This window comes from Sus scrofa, chromosome 4 (assembly GCF_000003025.6).
Source record: "Sus scrofa isolate TJ Tabasco breed Duroc chromosome 4, Sscrofa11.1, whole genome shotgun sequence".
Classification (NCBI taxonomy): domain Eukaryota; kingdom Metazoa; phylum Chordata; class Mammalia; order Artiodactyla; family Suidae; genus Sus; species Sus scrofa.
The window spans coordinates 87,817,520-87,840,728 of NC_010446.5; the positions used below are offsets into that span (position 1 = coordinate 87,817,520).

Sequence of the window (23,209 nt, forward strand, 5' to 3'; positions counted from 1 at the left end):
CAAAGGAAATACTATAATGCCAGTAAACATCTAAAAGTACTCAACCTCACTGGAATCAGAAAGACAAACATTAAAGCAGTAGTTGAATACAAATTTTATTCATCAGATTGGCAAAAATTTTAAGTGTGAAATTTTGAAATTTAGCAATAGTGTTGAGAAATTGATACTCTCATACTTTGCCACTGGGTACATAAATTAGGAGACAATTTAAATTATACATACATTCCATTTATTATTTACCCCCAGAAAAAGATTTACATATGTGCACAATGAGGTAGGCACAAAGAAGTGCTTTGCAATATTTTTTAGTTTATTTTATTGTGGTAAGAATAATATATATAAGACTTTCAACAAATTTTAAAGGGTACAGCACATTATTATTGACTGTAGGTACAATGCTGTACATCAGATCTCTAGAACGTAATCATCTTGCTTAACTTAAACTTTATACCTGTTGTTTAGTAACTCTCCATTTCCCCTTCCCCTCAGCTTGTGGCAACCACCATTTCTCTCTTCATTCTATTAATCTACTTTGGACACTTAATATAAGACATGGGTTATTTGTCTATCTGTGACAGGTTTATTTCTCTTAACATAATATCCTCGAGGTTCATCCATGTTGTCTCATATTGCAAAATCTGCTTATTTCTTATTTTTTTGTCTTTTGATGGCCACACTTGCAGCATACGGCAGTTCCCAGGCTAGGGGTCCAATCAGAGCTGCCAGCCTACACCACAGCCACAGCAATGCGGGGTCCAAGCTGCGTCTGTGACTTACACCACAGCTCAGGACAACACTGGATCCTTAACCCACTAAGCGAGGCCAGGGATCAAACCTGCATCCTCATGGATACTAGTCAGGTTCGTTGACTACTGAGCCACGATAAAAATTCCTCTGCTTCTTTTTAAAGAAAAATAATATTCCACTGTATATATAAGCCACATTTTCTTTATTCATTCATTTGTCAATAGACATTTAGGAAGTTTCTACATCTTGGCCATTGTGAAAAATGCCACAATGACCATGGGAATGCTAGTATCTCTTCAAGATCCCGATTTCAATTATTTTGTATATGTATCCAGAAGCAGGATGGCTGGGTCATGTGTTAGTTCAATATATAATTTTTGAGGAATCTCCATACTGTTTTTCAAAGAGGCTATGGCCAACTGATCTTCATGATGAATGCTAAAATGGAAGTTCCCATGTGGCACCACGGATTAAAGATCTGGCACTGCTACAGCTGTGGCACAGGTTGCAACTATGACACGGGTTAGATCTCTGGTCCAAGAACATGCCTCAGGTGAGTCAAAATATTTTTTAAAAATTTTAAAAGATTTTAAAAGAAGGATGCCAATGGAGAAAAATTAGTTTCTTAAACAAATAGTGTTAGAAAACTAGGTACTCATATGAAAAAGAATGAAATTAAAGGCTTATCTCACACTACATTAAAAAAAATCCTCAAAGTGGATTAAAGACTTAAATGTAAGACCTAAAACTTTAAAACTTTTAAGAAAACATAGGGGAAAAGCTTCATGACAGTGGCCTTGACAATGACTAGATATGACACCAAAAGCTCAGGTATCAAAAACAAAAAAAAAAGTGAAACTACATCAAACCAAAAAACCTTTTGTACAGCAAAGGAAACAATCAACAGAATGAAAAGGCAGCCTACAAAATAGGAGAAAGTGTTTTCAAACCATATATCTGATGTGATTAATATCCAAAATATATAAGGAATTCATATAACTCAATAGCAAAATAAAACAAGGAAGAAACCTAATAAAATCCTTTAAAAATGAACTAAGGGCATTTCTCCAAAGAAGATCTAAAAATGGCCAACAGATATATGGAAAAAAATGCTCAGTATTGCTAATTATCAGGAAATACAAATCAAAACCACAATGAGATATCCACCTCACATCTGTCAGGATGGATATTATCCCCCCTCCCCCCCAAAAAAAGTGAATGAAAGTCAACAAATGTAGACAAGAGTGTGGGGAAATTGGATCCCTTGAACATTGCAGGGGATATATTTATATATATATATTTTGTCTTTTGTCTTTAGGGCCACACCCACAGCATATGGAGGTTCCCAGGCTAGGGGTCAAATCGGAGCTGTGGCTGCAGGGCTACACCACAGCCACGGCAATGCTGTATCTGAGCCGTGTCCTCAACTTCACAGCAATGCTGGATCCTTAACCCACTGAGCAAGGCCAAGGATTGAATCTGTGTCTTCATGGATGCTAGTCAGATTTGTTTCCACTGAGCCATGACGGGAACTATGATTTTTTAAAAAGAATATTTAAATTTGGAAAAATTTCTATCAATAGTGGAATGCTATAAACTATGGCATATTTCTCCTATGAAATACCATGAAATCATTTAAAAGTATGAGTTAGAGCTACATATAATTACATGGTTAGATGTCTATGACATGGTTTTAGGTGAATAAGTGGGTTGCAAGATTTATGTAAAGACACTCTATACTTTAATGGATGTAACACATATTCATAGATATTTACATGCACATAAAAGATCTAGAGAGTTAAACACCATGCTGATAACAAGTATCAATCTAGTGTACACTCTAGTGCTCAAATAGGCTGGAGGTATGGTATGGCATGTGAGGACAGAGCAAGAAACTGTTGAAGGCAAGTCCTGATAACAGTAGTTCCTTCAGCAATCACAGTGCTTGGCAGGGGAGATTGGAAATGGTGATCAAAAGGAAACTCTAGCCTTATTTGTGATGTTTACATTTTAACAAAGAAAATGTGTTTTTGGTAATGTCATTCATATTGGTTTCTTTGACAAAAAAAAAAAAAAAAAAAAAAAAATTCCCGGGGTGCTTTCCAACCAACTATGCATATCCTAAAAATTCAAGCTGTAGAGTGAATCTTTCTCATATTTTGAGAATCATCTGTGATATTGAGAGAAAGGTGTTTTTTTTTTTTTTTTTTTTTTTTGTCTTTTGTCTTTTTAGAGCCTCACCCACGGCACATGGAGGTTCCTAAGCTAGGGGTCCAATCGCAGCTGTTGCTGCCGGCCTATGCCAGAGCCACAGCAATGCCAGATCCAAGCCACATCTGCGACCTACACCACAGCTCACGGCAACACCAGATCCTTAACCTACTGAGCGAGGCCAGGGATCGAACCGGAAACCTCATGGTTTCTGGTCGGATTCGTTTCCGCTGCGCCATGATGGGAACTCTGAGCGATATTATTGATTAGTACATCTTTCAGATAAGTACAGTAGGAACAATAAGCAGTTGAGAATTGCTACTGACACCTTTCTTTTTCAGAACACTTGCCTTTTAGTACATATTTACACATGCATAATCCTCAAGCCTTACAACTAAACTGAAATGAGGGATTACCACCTCCCTCTACAAAGTAGGAAACTAAGACACTAAGTCACTTTAGCCACAATCCAGGCAGATTTACCTCGTCTGGCTGCTGGTCCCTATTCATCATGCTGAATTACAGTTCTATCTTTCAATCCAGACCCTGAGACATTTAAGGTGAAGGACCATGTTTCTCTCTATATCAAAATCAGATTAATTCTAACTTGCCTGGGTCACAAAACTAGAAAGGAACAGAGTTAAGACTCTTCTATAGTTTCTCTGATTCCACGGTCAGTGCTCCCACATCTACAGCCAGTAGTTTCCAAGAAGCATCAATGAATATGTAGCTCAGAGAGTCCACGTCGTGAAACTAAAAGCCTACTTCCCTCTTGACAGTCAAAATCCCCTCTCCTAGCCAAGCTGGAGGAACACTCCAAATTGACTCCGATAGGAGCCAGGACTCTAAGCCCTCCAAGGCTGGACAGGAGATGGTTGACCCTCCACCTCAGGATGGTCCACACTGGAATCTAGATAGGCCCTGGGTCAGACCCACCAGGAAAACCAGGGAGCAAAGGGAAGGTTAAGATGGAAGTGTGGCAGCCATAGGCAGAAATGATCAGGATTTTTTTTTAATCCAGAATCAAACTTCTTACAAGTTTCCTCTGTACTTGAGTGAGCTTCCAAAGGTCTCCTTCTGAGACACAGCAGGGCTACATGATGATTTAAGACCAAGTCAGCAGTATAGCCTGCCTGACACCATCCCATCCTGTGGCAGGTTACACAGGTAGGGCTCACTCTTGGGCAGACCCGTGTCTCCTGCAGCTCCAGGTTAAGCAGCTGAGAAAGTACCGCATTTCTCTCTTCCACCTGCCTTAATGTGTCAGTCTATTTCCTACCTTATGCTGATACTTACATGTGGAATCCAAAAGGGCCGAACTCAAAGAAAAAGAGAGAAGAGGGGTGGTTACCAGGGGCTGGGGTGGGGTGGGATGGAGAGAGATTCATCAAAGGGTACCAGTTCCTGGTTATAAGATGAATAAATTCTGGAGATCAAAGGTACAACATGGTGATTATAGCTAATAATACTGTATTTTATACCGAAGAGAAGATCTTAAATGTCCTCACCACAAAAAAAGACAGAGTAATTACATGACAGGATGAAAATGTTAGTTAATGCTCTGGTGATAATCATTGTGCTATATGTAAACGTGTGAAATAAACATGTTGTACACTTTAAATTTACACACTGTTATATGTCAATTCTATCTCAATAAATCAGAGGGAAAACTCAGACCATTTCAGTAATAAGCTCTCCTCCAGAGCTCCAATAGGAGAATGCATGAGGATACAGCCAGAAACCTTGAGAGATGAGTGTTTAAACAACTTTTGAGCTGTTGAGTGAGAAAGGGTGAGCAGGAAGCAAGTTCAACTAATTCACATACCCAGAGATCTCTGTACTGGTGAAGCAACAGATTTCCATGCTCCAAACCCAAGGTCTGCTGCCTATATATTTTTTTACTATAGGATTGAAGACATACTTTATAGATAGATGGATGGTTGGTAGATAGATAGATAGATAGATAGATAGATAGATAGATAGATAGATAGATAGATAATAACACACAATAGAGAGGTAAATATACATGCATAATCCTCAAGCCTTAAAACTAACCTAAAAGGAGGGATTACCACCCCCTCTAAATGGATGATATTTATTTAGATGATAGATTTAGACACAAAAAGAAAGACTTTTATAAATGTAATTTTTAAATTACAAATAATTGCATTTATTTGGAAAAACAGCACCATCATTTCCACTTGGTGATAATAAGAAAAGGAGGTAAAGCAGGCAACCCTTAGGATTTTTGCCCTAATAAAATGGAAAGGTTGAGTACTCTGTCTCTCCCACACCCCTTTGAAGTGACTGTAACTTACAGACAGTAGAGCTCTCATTCCCCCCCCTCCACCCTGCCCTGGGCTGATTATTACCAAGCAGAACTAGCAGTGCACCCCATTTGAAGAAATGTCTGAACTTGCCAAGCTCATAATTCATGAAATGTTTATCCAATTACAAGATAATTCTTTGAACAGGCCTCCAGTGCTGGGTACCTTTGAACAATGTTTTCACACAGTACATTTAAAATAACATTCAGTATACAGAAAAAAAAAAAAAAATGTTCCATCTACTTACCAAACTCCTAAATCATTGAGGAAGTCTCCACATTACAAAATAGTTCTTCACTTTCACAAAAGGATCCACTGTTGGGTTCCTTTGATAGCAAATCCTCCCAGTAATTCAGTATATGATGTAATATACCTTAAACTATATTATAAGGAATACAACTTGTGTACAAAGCATAGCACATCTGATCTGGCAGATGGTCACTCTCCCTAGACAATCCATCTTTGCAGGTCCATAAACTAGAGAAAAATCTGAGGTGACCACCACTTTGCCAAAGAATAAAAAGTCTCTGATTTCTCCTAGGGATCTTCACACTGAGTCTGTGATGGGGGCCAAAGAGAAAGTGCCTGCCCTCCTGGAAAATCAGCTATGGCCTGCAGCCAGGGCCCCTCCACCTAAACTCAGACTGGCCTTCCTACAGGAAAGGGTGGGGCCCTGGAAAGGCTGGAGTGGGAAGGAGAAATGAGATAAAAGGACTTGGGTCAAATGGAAGTCTGGTCAAGATGTGGTGTGTGCACAGTTGTGTGTGGTGCTTGAGCTTGTGTTTGTGTTGAAGATTAGGGCTTGGTGGGGAGAAGAAAAGCTACTTGCTTCAAGACCCTAGATTTTCATTCAGGGCACTCAAGGTTTGTTTTCCTTTCTGCTGAGTCATTTTCATTTCAGATTTAACAAATAGAGCAATCATTGGAGTATTTAATACTCAGCAAACAAATATGCAGAAATGAGTTTGGCTTTGGCAGGAGGTAGGCCCCCAAGCACACATACGCACAGGCATGCGCGTACCCGCACCCACGCACACACACACCCATCTCTGCTGTACCAAACATCCTCCTGCTTTGTCTTGATTCCCAAGGATGTATTGATGTCTTCCTCATTCCCAGCTTTCCTCTGGGAGTCCCCATCTCATGCTTCTCAACACGGAGCAGCTCAGTGCTGAGCCAAAGGCCCAGACGGGCCTGATCTATAAGTATTTAAGAACACAGGACGTGCCCCAGATGACCCAAAGTGACCCTCACTGCTCAGTGGGGAATATGACAGCAAGCTCGGCTCCTTCCTTAGTTAGGAGAGCACTTTACTTTCCTCACTCTTTACATCTGTAAGAGAAAACTAGAGTTTATCAAATTGGCAGGGAGTGGTAGGATGGCAGTGGAACCTGAGAGCTAAATCATCCCCTTACTCACCATACAGGATGAGGAGAGGATGCTGAGAGAGATCACTGCCACAGAAGACACTCCTCCGCCCACCAGGGGCAGAATGGACTGCAGAACATCCTCTGTGTGACTTCATTTCCTTGGAAGCCTGATATCCTCTCTATAGTGTGAGCACTAGGGATGCCAAATCTAAGGCTTTCAGGTGATTAATGGGAGGAAGAAGGAGAGTAAAGACAGCGAAGCAGAGCATTTTCCAAACCCAAAAGGCTCTGTTAGAAGCTCAGTATCCCTGGGCCTGCTAAGAACTCAGTTAGGTCATCTAACCTCACTGAGCTCTAGCAGTCCCTGGCTTTTCAAAGGGATATTTCATTCTCATCCCTGGCTTCCACTATTCCCCCACCTTGAGCATCTTCCCCACCCTTCCCCTCTCATTTTCTTGCCCCAGCCCACCCTCTAGCCCAGGTTCCTCAGACCCCTGACCCATGTGCTGGTGAGCAGAGGGCTGCCTTCATGTTTTTTGGAGCACAGGAAGGTCAGCAGGAGGGCCACTGCTCAGGAAGTTATGAAATAAAGGTATTCGTCCTCAAAATTACAGACCCACAGCCACAGAAGCTTGATGGTCGATAAGAGCTCATCTTTCTCAGTCCTCTCTCATTACAGGAGAAGAAGGTAAGGCAGCCCCCAAAGTATAGGCCTCTACATGGGCAACAGCTGGGCAGAGGCAGGGCCAGGCCTCCAGTCAAACACAGGTTCTCTGACCTCTCCTGGTCCACTCTCCTGTTTTATCCTCAAACTCTAAGCACACATTCTTCTTTGGACCCTGTCCGTCTCAGTAACTGATTTCTTTAAACCAGAGCGAAGTTATCCGGAAAATCTCTATGATGGCTCTCAAATGTGTCCACAAATTTTGTGTCACTCTCCCACAGAGAACTAGGATCTAATTTCTTTCTCCTTGAATATCAGCTTGATGTAGTGACTTGCCTCTAATGAAATTAATACAGTGAAAATGATGGCTATGAAAGTTCAGAGCTGGGTCCCAGAAGGTGACACATCTCCACTGGGCTCTCTCTCCCTCTCAGGATAGTTTCCCTGGGAACCCACCACCATGCAGTTAGGGAACCCAGGCCACATGGAGGGCTTCTGGCCAATATCCTTGCTGAGGTCCCTACAGACAGCAGCAGGTAAGGAGGAAGATTCACCCCACGCCCCCACCAGGTGACTCTGACCCCAGCCACTATCTGCTGCCACCACAGGAGAGATAGCCTAGCTGATCCCAGTCACCTGAGAAACACAAGAGATACAACAGTAATATGATTGTTGTTGTGTTAAGCCACTAAGTTGTGAGGTGACTTACTAAGTGGCAAGAAACAACCTCCTTGGACAGGAAAGGCATAGCCTCCTGCAAACTTAAGTACTGGGTCTTGAACATGCCTGAGTTTTTAACTCATCACCAATCTGTCCATTGTGTCACAGCCGAGAACAAAGACTTAGGCCACAAGGCAAAGGGATCAAATGGAAACAATGGTAAGCAGAGACACAGCTCTCTCATTAAACCCAGAAGTGAGTTTAAAAACTAACCCTGTACATGTAGATGCCTTTCCCTTGAGAGCTAAACAGTGAATCTGGAAACAGCATCTTAATCACTGTATCACCCCTTCCTGTGGCCCCTGTGCCCCTGCACCCCATGCTCTGCCTCCTCCCTCTCCAGCTTCTCCTCTTCAGCCACTATGTCCAAAGCCAGACTTGCTGGGTTTTACTCCTGTCTCCTCTCCATCAGTTATGTGGACCTGGCCACACACCTGAACCATGGCCCCTCTGTTTCCTCACCTGTAAAATGAGGGTAAGAACAGCACCTGCTCTTGCAGGAACATTGTAAAGATGGAAAGAGTTGTTACATAGGAAGTACTTAGAACAATGCCTGGGTCATAAATGTTCATGTGCATTTGTATTTATTTTGTTTTTTACTGTCTCCTCAATAAGTTTGAAAATTAGGTGCAAAAAAGCATGCCTCCCCCATGCATTTACTTAAACGTATAGCAGCTAAACCTACATAGTGGGGCTGAGGAACACTTGCAGGTTGATTGACAGGTCATTTCAATGGTCTTAAAATAGGCAAGAACAATAAGACAAACTCCTCACCTTTGACAAGCACACTAAACCTTGCTGGATGCATCCTACAAGTAATGCTGCCTTGGGAGAGAGTGACTTGACCCTTTATGTTATTTGGAAGTCTCAAGAGACCTGTGCACTTAACTATGAACCAGCACAGCAGAAACCAGCCTGGGGTTGAGGATAGCAGGGCGGTGGTCATGTCTGAAGGGATAGTGATGTAATCACACTGCTTGATCAAGTGCTCTTATGTCCCTGTGTGTGACAGTGGACACACCCCAGAAATCTTCCAATCCAGCTGCCCAAATCCAGCAGGGCCACCCTGTTCTTGGTGTTCATTGCAGTGCTGGCCTCTTAAGAGCCTATGACGTTATCAGGCTGCTTACTAGTTTGCACAGACCCAATCAACACCTGAATAAGTTCTATCTCATCCAACCACAGGAAACCCTTCTGAATCACAGAAGAGATTAGGTGTGATGCCAATGAACCCTGTTTCCCGATCCTTTCAGGAGATCATCCATGGAGAGTCTTGGATCCACTGTCCCAGAAACCAGCCAGCATCTGCCTTTTTAGTAACATATTCAGAGACTCCCAAATATGAGGGTTAACACCAATGTCACTGCACAAAGATAAGGGAAGTCTCTCACATCTCTGGGACCATCAGCTGAAGGAGGAAGCAAAGGTTTTAGTTCTTTGCCATCACGTTCTGTAGTGAAAACTTCAGCAATGATACATGTCAGGCACTTCTAAAACAGCCAGATACTGATTAGTCTCTGGATTGAAAGACACTTTTCAACAGATCCGGCAAGTATGAGATATGGGTAAAAGTAGGAAATGGCATCACAATTAAAATTAATTGAGATGATGCATATAAAGGACTTAACAGCACTAGTACCTGGGATACAGTAAGTATTATTAACATTTAGTTGTTAGTAGTGGTACTATGAATAGAATAGTGTATGGGGAGAAAAAAAGATTAGCAGTCAAGTTCACACATATATACAAGACATCTATTGTGAGCCCAGTGCTAGTTGAGACACCTGGAGGCAGAACAACAAAAGGCATCAAAAGATTTACATGACTGGCACATGCAAACCTTTGGAAAAACAAAGATAGCAGGCAAGCAAGTTCGTGGCAGGCCATGGCTGTAGGGATGGTGTGATAGAGGAGGGGCTATACAAGTGAGCCTGGACAAGTACTAGACTTTGGGAAAGACCAAGAAGGAAAAATACAAAATAAGGAATCATGGAAAGTTGCAAAATTTGAATGGTCTGGCCAATGAAAGAGGCAAAAGGCTTGGGAAGACCTTCAAGTTTGGGAGAGAAGAAGAGAATGAGAGGAATTCAGAGCTGACCAGCTTGTCTGCCATCTCTACCAAGCTCTGACACCTTGTGGACCCTCTCAGGGACTTAGATCTTCTTAGACGCAAAAGCCTTAGGAAAAACAAGCAGGGCAAGGACATGGACCAGTAGTTACAAATTTCATCTTCTCAATAATGCCATTTGTAGCAAAATGGATGGACCTAGATATTATCATACTAAATCAGAAAAAGAAAGACAAATATCATGTGAGATCACTAATAAGAGGAATTTAATTAAAATGATACAAAAGAACTTACAAAGTAGAAACTGACTCAAATATTTTGAAACAAAACTTATGGTTGCCAAAGGGGAAACACTGGGGAAAGGAATAAATATGGAGGTTGGGATTGGCATATATACAATACTATATAAAAAAAATGATAAGTAACAAGGAGCTACTATATATCACAGGGAAATCTATTCAATATTCTGTGATAGCCTACATGTGGAAAGAATCTGAAAAAGAATGGAGATACACACACACAAACACACACACACACACACACACACACATATGACTCATTTTGCTGTATACCTGAAATAAACACATTGTAAGACAACTATACTTCAATAAAATTTATTTTTAAAAAAGGAACTGAAAAAAAAATGAATTTAGCCTTCTCATCCTGCTCTGAATTTAGAGATAGCAGAAGAAGTAGAAGATGGGGTTTCATACAACTGTTGGCATGGGGTCGTATAGAAACTAAGAGTGAAGGCTCATGGGCCCCACCACTCTAGACACATATGGCCTAGGAGTTCCTGCCCAAATCCCAGAGCCTGAAAGCCTCATTCAGCCGTGGGGGTAGGACCAAGTATTTGGGATTCCTCTTCTGGTCCCTACCCTTTTCTTCAAGCAAGTCACTCCCTCAACACCTGCAGCTCCTGCAATCCTTGCCAAAATATTAACGTCACTGATTAAGAATTCAGCCCCTAACCCTTTCCTTTCATGCTTCCTTCACATCACTAACGGGACACTCCCTTCTACTTTACTTTCACTGGCAGCCTCTGAACCAAGTGGTGCAGAACATATAAGTTTATTTAAGGCTACGAAACATCTGCAGATTTCATCCAATTTCAGGAAGTTTCCCTTTGAGTCACCAGTGCCTGGCACTTACCCTTGATGTGTAAAGAGCCTCCTCCTTCCAACCTGCTAGGCCTAATCCCCGCTACTTCCTAGCCTGGCTCGAAGACCCTATGTTGCCAGGGCAAAATAAGAGACCAGAAGCCTGTCCAATCCTGGCCGCAGAGCCTCCCCAGTCTCAGAATGTTCTAATAACTCCACCTCTCCTGCAGAAAGGTTCACACCTACCAGCTCTTTTGAATAAGATCTCATGGCTTTTGAGTCATCCCTCTTCACCAAGTAGATCCATGCTTGCCTGACTCACCCCATCCCACCTCTGGACTCAGATGATTGGTTTGAAGATATAGGTAAACATGAATAGAACATTTGTTAGTTGTAATAGCTGTCCATGTGCCCCCTCCCCAGCTGGGCTGTGTGAGCTCCTTCATGACAGGGAAGGACCTTGTCATGGTCTTCTTTGAATTCCCAGGGCAGAGTCTGGAGATTTTCAGTGAAGTGAATGTGTTGGGCAGATGGATGGATGGATGACCAGAGGGGTCCAGAGTCCAGGAGTGACTGTTGATAGCTGAGAAGATGAAGGGCACAGGCTTTTTCAGTTAATCTCTCTCTTCCTCTTTGGTACTTCTTCCAAGCCATAATGGAATCTCCTCCCTTGACTCCATCTCATCTATACCTCATAACTTAACAGATACCATACAGTGACTTATATTGCTTCCTAATTATGCTTAAATATGTGTGTGTGAAAATCCTGCCTCTTTAATAAGACTGTGAGCTCCTGAAGGGCAAGAATATTTTTCATCTCTCAGTGCTTATGAGAGTAATGATAAACATTGGCGGAGCACATAGTACATACCAGACAGTATGCTAAGTTTTATATGTATTTTCTCATTTGGTGTTCATAACAAGGCTCTGAGGTTTTTACTATTTTTATCCACATTTTGCAGATGAGAAGACTGAAACACAGAGAGGAGATAATATGCCAAAATCACAGAGGTAGCAAGTGCAACAACATTAAATATATGGTGACTTATGGGGCAGTTGATATGATTTAGGGGCTGGGCCCTGCCTTGTTCTCCCCAGCCAGTCTGGTCTCATTGGACATTCTCATTGGGCACAAAGGTATGTTCAGCTCTACTCCACTTGCAAAATTTCTATCACACTGCCAGCAAGCGAATCTACCTTCAGGACGCAGTGCCCATCGGCCTCCACCTTTTTTTTTTATTGAAGTATAGCTGATTTACAATGTTATGTTAGTTTCTGGTGTATATCAAAGTGATTCGGTTTTACATACATAGATTCAGATTCTTTGCTGATATGGATATTAAAAATAGTTTACATTCAGATTCTTTTCCATTATGGTTTATTATAGGATATTAAAAATAGTTCCCTATGCTATACAGTAGGACCTCATTGGTTATCTATTTTATATATAGTAGTCTGTATCTACTAATCCCAAACTACCTCCACCACTCCCTTTCCCCCTTGATAACCGTAAGTCTGTTATCTAGGCCTGTGAGTCTATTTCTGTTTTGCAAATAAATTCATTTGTATCCTATTTTAGAACCCAGATATGTGATATAATACGGTATTTGTTTTTCTTTTTCTGGCTTAACTTCACTTAGTATAATAATCTGTAGGGTACATCCATGTAGCTGAAAATGGCATTGTTCATTCTTTTTTATGGCTGAGTAATATTCTATTGGATATATATACCACATCATCTTTATCTATTCACCTGTCAATGGACATTTAGGTTGCCTCCATGTCTTCACTATTATGAGTAGTGCTGCTATGAACACTGGGTGCATGTATCTTTTCTAATTAGAATTTTCTCCAGATATATGTCCAGGAGTGGGATTGCTGGATCATCCCACCTGGTACCTGCCTCTGCCTGGTGCTTGTTATTTCCCATTGGCTAAACTGGAACCTCTCAGGTACCTGATCTCAGAGTTGCATTTGGCATCACAGCTCTGGGACAGCTCAGTGCTCACATTTGCCCCTTCCCCTCACACACACAGACAGTACAGTATAGTAGAAAGTTCTGGGAAGGGGCAAATGGTTCCGTGGCTCTTAAAGCTTAGACAATTGGAAGGGCTCATTTTTTTTTAAGAAATATAAAATTACAAACACAAAATTAAACTCAGGGCCTCCAAAGGAGGAGGGCAGAAGCCAAAGCTGCAACCATTTTCAGCAAATGCACAGGACCTGAGTTCTAGTCTCAGTTCTACCACTAGCTACGCTATTGCTCAAGCCATCCCTTTCCCTAAATGGGCTCTCTGTCTCTTGATTTAAATGAGGGGGCTGGGCTGAGTGAGAGTGGGGGAGCTCTGAGGCTTCTCCCAGCCCTGGCACTCCAAACTCTACCATCCGTGGTTCCAAACACTCTCCAGGCTCACCGCAACATCACAGAATGGCCCCTGACCAAGGCGGGGCACTGCTCCTCCCCCCCAGCACAGGCACACACTGTATTACAGTAATAAGAGCTTTGGTTGCTTTAAATATCACAAAACAAAAACAATGGGCAGCCCGGGTTCATCATCATTCCCTGTCCAGACCACAGAGAAGAGCGCGGCCAGGCCAGACCAGGGCTGAGATGGCGGGAGGAGCCCCTTTCAGGAATCCATTGGCTTGGGTCTAGAACGAAAATCACAGACAGCAGGGGCAGTGAAGAGCCAGATGGAGGGAGAGCCGACATCTGAAGGTTGCTGTGGGACACAGAGGCCCCAGTGAAGTTGGAGAGTGGAGTCCTGGACCCACCAGAGATGACTTGGGGCCAAGCCTGAGGCTGCAGGAGCCGCGGCCTCTCACCCCTGGGAGAGCCATAAAAGTCCAGCCAAAAGTCTCCGCAGAAAGGAGGCTGGTCTCCCCTCAGGTCCTGGGAGGCATCTGCTGAGCAGAACAGCAAGCATTCATTGGAAGCAAGGGAGCCGTGGCCATGTGGAGGGGACTGGAGCTGGACACTTCCTCCCTCGGGACTTCCCCAAAGCCAACAGGCAAGTCCTCAGGGGAACCTGCCAGACCCTACAAGGCCTACTCCTTGAAATAAGCTGTTTAACTCACATAAAGAGCCTCTAGTCAACTCCTGTTCTGTAAAATGGCCCGTGATTCATCAGTCACCCCATCGGTGGGCACATGTCAATTTGGGGTGGAGGGCGTGCACACAAGCAGTCCTCCCACGGAGATGGGAACAGGGCCCACACACATGCTCTGCAGACCTGGCCCCCGACCCCTTACAGCTCTCAGGCTGTGTGAATCCACTGCTCCAAGATGGTCCCTGGAGATTAGGGAACATGGCACTGATGTCAGGGCTAAAGGTCAGGGAGGTGCCTTTTCTACACCACACCAGCCCTATGTCCTGACCCCTCTAATACACACTGCCTCCACCAGGAAAGGAAGTGAAAAGGAGATTTGCCAATGATTTGCATTTGGCAGCAAGCACACGTGGGCACCTCTTTCCTAAGCTTTAGGCTCTCTTCCTAATAACTATGTCAGTCAGATATTTTAAAAGGGAAGCAGAGGGCAGAAGTCAAATGAAGGGTTGAGCTCCTTTAGCCAGGATCCCACCCCACAGTAACTATAGGAATGTGCATTGAGCAACGGGACCCAATGGTGGATGGTGTCACCAGTCTGTGGTGATCCCTGAATGCTCACAGAGGCTAGAACTAGGTTCAGGAAAGCCAGAGAGACTCTGGAGAAGGCTGGAGTTGGGTGGAGGGGAAGAAGATACTGCAAAATCCATTAAACAGGAAGACCAAGACTTGGAATACCTGGCTCCTAGCACATGGCCTGGCTTGCACCTTGAATTCCATAAGGGCAGAAATAACATCTCTCTTGGTCATTGCTGAATCCCCAAGACCAAACACACTGCCTACCATGGAGTAGGTGCTGAGGAAACATCTGTTGAATTAATATATAGTAGGTGCCCAATAAACACTTATTCCCTTTTTTTTATATTCTTAATCCCTCTGCCTCAGGAATTTAAGTGGATTGCGGCCTGTTTGCCACACGTGGCTGGTACTAAATGGACAATATTATTGTGAAGCACACCTGTTTTTCATTTTCCATCTGGTTTCCCTTCCTTCCTCATACTCACCATCCTTCCAATGAGAACATAATAGTAAGCCCTCCATTACTGTCCCTTCTCTGAGCTCCTCACTGATCTTGATTACATTCTCCCCTGGACTGGAAATCAATGTATTTTCATATGATGCAGTCTTGTCTCTATCTTTATCCCATTTGTACAATGCCAACTACATTCATCTCCTTATAAACTCACTGAGATCAGGGACTGAGTTATACATCCTTGGTAGGCATCATGTAGCCAGCATGATGCTTTATCTAACTCTGAGCAAAACTTATAGTGTCTCTCTCAAGATATGAATTCCCTAGCTATGCTGAATTCCTCATTCCTCAATCTTGCCTTTTTCCCTTGAACTCTTCCCAACTTTCAAAATGAAACAACAACAAAAAAAGACTTTAACATTCATTAACCAGTGCTTGCTGAGAACTTAACACAAACCAGACAATGTGCTAAGGGAGTAAAAAGATAAAGATGCACACACACACACACACACACACACACACACACTAGAGATCAGAAATGCCACAGTTTAAGCCCCTATCTCTATTAAGGCCAACGGAATTAGCTAGCTGAGTGGTTTAGTAGAAAGAATAGCTGACCAGCTGCTCAACTAATGGTATAACCTTGGACAAGCCAAATATTCTGAGATTTTGTCTGATAATCTGCAAAACAAAGGGGAGGACTGCCAAGGACATGCCCTCTCTCTATTCTGTAACTTCTTGACAATGAGCTGTTCCAAAGTTTATGTGATTACCTTCTATGGTAGAAAGTAAAAGGCTGCAGCTACTGAGGAGAGAATGAAATACATTAGGTTGAAATTGTTTGGGAGTCCAATTTACACTACCCATCGAAACTACTACTCTTAAGCCCACATCAACAAACTGCATACTCAGAGACTTTAGTAGTGAGAGACACTTGATGAATCACCTACACTCAGAGTCACACATGTTTAACTAGTCGGTTAGACAACATCCACGCAAAATGAGAGTGAATATAAGACTTTCTTTACACTGCTCTTGGTCTTTTTGAACTTATTGGTTCCATGAGTTGCAAAAATAATCTGGTTACACAATGGGAGGAAAAAGAAAAGGATATCAAGTGTGTCTCTTTTTTCCCCAGATGATGGAAGAAGTTAAAATTTTTCAAAGGAGAATTGAAGAAATAATGTAGAGTGACAATAAATGCAAAGGTGCAAAGATAAGAAAAATGGCCCAGTACTTTATCCACAATAATGCCTGTGTGATAAGTATGCTGGGGAGGAAAAAAAAAAAGACAAAGAGGAGCAAAAGAAGAATGCAACATTTGACACATGGGACTAATACGAATGAGACTTTCTTCAGAAAGGGTGTATTGGACTTTATGGAAGTCCAAGGAATCAGAATCTCTAGGATCCACAGGTTCAAGAAGTTTAATATACCACTGTGTGGGAAGAAGGGAGAAGTCATTTCTCTACAAAGAAAATAAGAGGATTCATGGAAGGAGACTTTGGAATGTTTCAACTTGGAAAAAAAGACTCCACTGGGAGTTGGTGGTATTAGCATGTGTGACACACTGTCCTGAAGTAGAAGGATCCTGGCCACACAACAGAACTGCAAAGTCATAACCAAGGCAGTTTCAGAGAGGAAGATTTCACCCCAAAACAAAGGGTTAAAATCCCTAAACTTGGGGTGTGTTTCTTTGTGAGGATATAAGTTCCCCATAATTGGAAGCATTCCTTCAAGTAGAGGTTGAATAATCATGTTATTTAGGAGAAGAGTCCTTCTCTATTCAGGAGACTGGGCTAGTTAACTTCCAAAATCCTTCCAGTTTTAAGAATATCTGTGTCTGTCCATCGCAGTACAGAAACAAGATAACTAGCCTGACATAGAGGACAGAGAGCTACCCATGAGATGAAAGAACTACTTTTTTGTGCTGATACAAATTTGAAGACTCACAAAATGATAACTTCCAGCCCAAGACTCACATGGTCTGTAGACAAATGAACTCTGTCACAGAGCTGGTCATTGTCACCTTTTGTTTTATGGTAAATACCATATGGCCCAGATTCTGTGGCAAATCAGGACTACACTCTACTACAGAGGACTTCACAAATTGTTTATAGTACCTCTGAGCTTCATTCAGAAGTGAGCAAAGCTGATAATTCTACCAAGAAAATATGGTCAGCATATCTAATGCCACTTAATAGTTAAGAATAATTAGATATAGTCAGTTATAAAATCCTAGTTATTCGAGGGTTTTAATCTACAAACATACACTGGTAAATTACTTTTGTTTTTCAGTTCCTCCTTTCATGTCCTGATCTCCCCAAATCCTGAATTATTTATCAGGGTCTTAAATACCATGGAAATATAAGCCAGCTCTCCTCAATGTTTCTCCTATTTCATTTCGCTATATCACATGCAGAAGACAGACTGCAGGAAAGAAAACACTGATATATTACACAGTATATCATTTCCTTTTCTGTGTCTACCAGTCACTATAAGCAATTTGAGGATGTTGCCTCTGTCCTATCCCCCATCCTGCTCTGTAAGTGATTCATGACTCTGAGCAACACCTCAGAGTGGCATCATCTCAAGAGTATCTCCTCCAATGGCTTGTTATGGTCCCAAATCCCAATTTTTGAGCCCTGGAGTGCCATTGCTCCTAAAATTTTAGTTGGAATGTACATTTAAACATCTCTAGTAAAAGAATGACCCAACCTAATCATGCTCATGCTTCTATGCAAATACTCCCTCTTATGTAGTGTTTTGCATATACAAAAGGCTCTCAAGGCTGAAATCTTATAATAAAAATTCTGAAAACTCAATACTCTCATTATAATCCTGGGGTCCTAGAGTCTCAGGCTAACCAGGAACAAAATAGTCCCCTGGGTGTGAATTTTCAATTGGCACTCAAATGAGATTCTTGATGTCCTTGACCTAGCTCCCTGAAAAGGGATGTGGCATACAGAAGTATCTAGGTCATGGCCATGGAGTCCACAAGAGTACAACATAGCACTCACAAGGTTCCAAGCCTGGGTATAGGATGCACACTGATAGGAAGGAGCACATTTGTCCAAGTGGCAGAAGATAGTGTTCCCAGTGGAAGCCTGGGTGTAGTTACTGAATGAACATCAAGTGAAGGGTGAGCTAATGCTGAAAACAGGAAAGCAAATCCTAAGGTTTGAATTCTGCAATATCAGTGAGAGACAGGCCTGGAGCAAAATCACAGATACTGCAAATGTGCCCAAGGCCACCTCTGTGTGGTCCATGGCAGTTTAAACAAGCTCTCTTGTGAATAATAGTATCTCTATTTGAAAATGCCTATGACTGAACTCAGGGCGTGTTCAGGATATCATTTTCCTGACCCATTGAGCCACACAGATTTAACAGGCCAAAGTAAGAAGAGAAGCCAGCTAGGAGGAAGAGAGCTTTCTGAGTGTTATCTAAACTCTTTGCCCATCTGAAACTCCTGGTATTCTTGTTTAAGAATTTTACCACAGAATTTTTATTCTTATATCCCCATTGTTATGAAACTAAAATTGCGTTTGCACTTGGATACAGTTTTTGGCATTTGCAGAAATAATAAGTGATCTTTAGAGGATATAAAAACAAACTTAAGGGAAGTTGAACCCATTGAAGACACTCTACAATTTGCTTTTATTTTCTCATGCTCTGAATGAATCAAACACAATAGAGAATGTATCCAGCCATCAGCCTGACAGTTTGTAGGAACCAGATCACATAACCAGATTTAGTCTCGAACTGTTCTCGGACAATACAGTATAGTCTTCAGAGCCAATGTCCATAACAGTAAATACACCCGAATTAGAACAACTGTGAAAGTAAGTTTTTCACAGAAATTGCATCTGCAGTTCAGGACAGGATAAATGCTATTTTGGAAACCAGTGACATTGGGGAAATGTCCAGAGTTAATGCAGAATTGAAATGATGGGATAGAAAAGAATGTGAGCAGAACCAGCATAGATCTGATGAAGGCAATCGTTACACCACTATGGCCTAGCAAGGCCAGTGTTTAGAATTATAACACTAATGAGAAAAGTTCTGATTCAATTCCGCAAAAGGTTTCTGAGATGGCATTGAGAAATCTGGATGCCTCCAGTTAATTCTCAAAATCTCTTTGTGCTCTCCCCACGTTCCCAGGCATCATGGTGCACAGATTTAAGTTAGCAGGCTAGGCTGGCCTTCTCCCACATTCCCTGCCAAGGGAGCATCCTATTGCAGATACTTCTGGTTAAATAAGGAAAATATCCTCGCAGTGCACCCCCTCCACACACTTAAAAAAAAAAAAATTACAGATTAAAAGCTCCTTACCCTGTGAATCAAGCAGAGCAATTTCAGGCTTGGGAGAACCTGCTTATTCTTCCTTTTCCTCTGAAAACCCAAGAGAGGCCTTTAGGGATAAAGTACATTCTCAAGAGGGCATGACTGGTGGGAGAAGCCCTCCAAAGTTGGCAATGGGAACAACTAGGGAGGAACGCTCTGAACAGGTCCCTTGGACTCCCGTGTAGTTCAAGCTTTGCTCTGAACAGCTTCTGCTGGTGAGAACATCCCTCACCATGAACTTCTCCAGCCCTGAAGATGCATCATAAGCTGTGTCCACACAGCAGGAATAAGGGAGAGTTAGGGTGGAGGAGGGTAACTCTGCCCTAATCAGAGGGCTGGACTTTAACCCAGCTTGATAGGTACTAGTCTTCCCTCTCCCTTGAAAAAGAAACACCATGGCATATCCAGAGTGAAAATAAAGGAGACGGTAGGGTAAAGGAAAGTATTTTCGTACCTGGCAGGCTTAAGGAGCAGCAGGACTAGATACCTTGAATGGGTCACAGATCGTGCCTCTCCTGATTCTTTTTTTATTATTATTATTAATTTTTAAATTTTTGTTATTTATTTATTTTAGGGCCATACCCACGGGCATATGGAAGTTCCCAGGTTAGGGGTAGAATCAGAGCTGCAGCTGCCAGCCTACACCATAGCCATAGCAACGCCAGATCAGAGCCATGTTTGTAATCTACACCACAGATAACAGCAGCATTGGATCCTTAACCCACTGAGCAAGGCCAGGGTTTGAACCCACATTTTCATGGATTCTAGTGTGGTTCTTGACCCACTGAGCCAAAATGCGAACTCCTAATTTTTTTAATTGAAATATAGTTGTTTACAATATTGTGTTAATTTCAGACATACAACGAAGTGATTCAGCTACATATATTTTCAGATTATTTTCCATTACAGGTAATCACAAGATACTGAATATCATTCCCACTTTGAATAGCCTCAAGTGTGCACAGAGCAAGAGGCTAATTCCCTCTGATAAGCAGAGCATCTACCTGAACAGCTTCTGAGAACTGAATCTCTGACAGCTCGGCTTGGACACCGCTCCCCACAGAGCTTTACCCTGTGTCTGCTCTCTCTCCCCTTCTCAACTCTCCCACCTTCTCAGTTTTCTCCTTGGTCAACTATCCCAGTGTTCAATTTCCTTTAACAAGGTGTTCTAGGAAGACCGTTCTAAGACATACAGATGAGAAGATAAATTACAAACATCCATCACCCACAAATTCTTGGATCCTGTGCTCTGTCTCAGAGAGGATGTTAAATATTTAATTGGCACTTGCTATCTTTCTTATCAGTAAGTCTAGATTCTCAGAGTTAGAAAGGGATAACCCTAGCCAGTGTAATGCTATAACCCCTCCTTCATCAATCATAACAAGCAGCATAGCTACATGGGTTAGCCTCAGGCCCTGGAACCAATTCACCTGACTTTAAATCTCAACTCTGATCTTTGCTAGCTGTGTGATGTTAAGCAAGTTATAAATGCTCCAGCCTCAGTTTCCTGACCTAAAACATGGGACACTAACAGCAGTCCTTCCCAAAAGGACCATCATGCTCTAATACTTAGAACGGTGCCTGGCTTCAAATCCTAGCTATTATTATTACAACTGGAGCTATTTAAACAACTGGAGTTTATCTCATTTCATAGTAAATATATTTTGACTATCCCTAGTACCTGGCTAGGGCTCATACCTATAAAACAAATCATCATGACATTACCACCCTTTGGCAGTGAAAACAAATACACCCAAAAACAAACAAAAAGCTCTAGCTCTTTCACTCTAACACAAAGCAGTCCAGGTTAGCCTGCAAAGTTGTCAGAGTAGCCTCTCCCTGGAATATATTTCTCCAAGTATTTATGATGCTACATTAGTTATTAACTCATTGGGACACTTCAGCTGTCAGCAAATGACTGTGTGAGATTCTACAGTTTTAATTTTTCCTTGTCAGGGGGTCTCATGACCTGGGTTCTCTGATCTCCCCAGGAGACCACCTCGGCTCCAGTAGCTGAGCTGTTGTTCTGTCCTGGGAGACAGTCTTTGTTTTTTGTTTTTTTTTCCTTTAAAAATGTCTCTAGGGAGTTCTTGCTGTAACACAGTGGGTTAAGGATTCAGTTTATTTTTTTTTATTTTATTTGACTATATTTGACTCACAAAATTGTATTAATTTCAGGCTGATAGCAAAGTTATCAGTTATACATATACCCATTCCTTTTCAGATTCTTTTCCCAAATAAACTACCATATAGTACTGAGTAAATTTCCCTGTTACCTGCCTATCCTATATATAATAGGATCCCATATTGCTGCAGCTGTGGCTTAGGTCACAGCTGCAGTTTGGATTCAGTCCCTAGCCTGGGAACTTCCGTATGTTGTGGGGGTGGCCAAAAAAAATGTCTCTACTTTCATCTCTTCTAAGAATCACACACTGGAATTAATAATACTAATCCATGAATTGTAAGTTCAACAAAAAAATTAGCAGAGAAAGAGTTGCTTATAAATGTGTTATTTCTTATCTGCTGGGCTTTGCCCCTAAGATCCTGTGTTCCGTCCCCACCAGTATCACCCCCAACCCCACCCCCCACCCAGAAGGGTAATGGAAGATTCAGCAAAAGGAAGAGAGGGCTCTGGGTAGGAAATTTCAGCAAGGAAATGGAGATTCAAGGCAGCTAAGTACTGAGACCCAAGGTCCCACAATTCAGAAGCAACTTCTGGAGCCTGAAGCAGGGACTAGCCCAGTTAAACAAGCGGAGGCTTTCCATCAGAGGAAACTTGGGGCTGGGCAGAGAGCAGAGGAGAAAAGAAGGCTGTGAGGCACATGGCCTACCTCTGATTTCAGCAGGGAGAGCTGGACAAGCTGCAAGGGTGTGGGTGGGGAGGAGAAGGAAGGGGCCCCTCTTAATAAGGTGGTTTGGGCCCCAACCAGGAGGGTGTAGCTGTCAGTTTCATTTTGGGCTGGGGATGGGTGAGGTGCTTGTCCAGCAATCGTCCCCATCAAATGTGCATCCAATCAGTGTCATTTTTCAAACCCTCACCCTGCTTTGGCCAAGGAGGCAGGGATTAAAGCCAGGGGTTCAGGCTGAAACAGGCGGGAGCCTGAAGCTCTGTGGCTGGCTCTGGCCCTCCAGCTCATGCAATATGACACCAAGCCAGGAAAACTGAAGGAAGAGAGTCACAGCCAAACAAACACACCCTCCTCCAGAGCACTGAGCCCAGAGGCCAGAGAGGGGGCTGCTGGCCCTTCGGGGAAAGATGGCCAGCTGTTTCCTCTCTTTCTCTCCAGGATCAGTGTCTCCCCAAAGAGGAGAGATTCTTTTTGCTTAAAGAGTATACCCACCTGCCCCAGCCACAATTTAGAGGTATTCTTTTATAAGTTCTTGCTTGGTGAAGCTTTTTTAGTGTTATTTGGTAAAAAAAAAAAAAAAAAAAAATGATGTTTCTGTGTCTCCTGTAGGTTAGCGGGCCACACTGATATTGAATTTGCTATCACTTCTGTCCTACTCTTTAATCAGTGGATTATCCCATGGAAAATCCACAGGAATAGATAAGCTAAAAATAAGATGCACTGAGCTTT

At 42.4% G+C, this 23,209-nt stretch overlaps 1 protein-coding gene across 9 annotated transcripts in view; it reads right to left on the bottom strand.

Moving 5' to 3' along the window:
• Positions 1-23,209, bottom strand: part of DDR2 (discoidin domain receptor tyrosine kinase 2) — a 162,081-nt gene that overhangs the window by 67,782 nt on the left and 71,090 nt on the right. Inside the window, exon 1 of one of the 9 annotated variants that reach the window (XM_013988083.2) lies at positions 22,463-22,977. The exons of 6 other annotated variants lie outside the window; for them this stretch is intronic. In XM_013988083.2, coding sequence (XP_013843537.2) covers positions 22,463-22,630 — 168 coding nt within the window. In that variant the 5' untranslated portion in view covers positions 22,631-22,977. Of the gene's footprint in view, positions 1-5,532; positions 6,246-22,462; positions 22,978-23,209 lie in introns of those variants that run through there. 2 more of the 9 variants (XM_021089493.1, XM_021089495.1) reach the window with 2 other exon arrangements.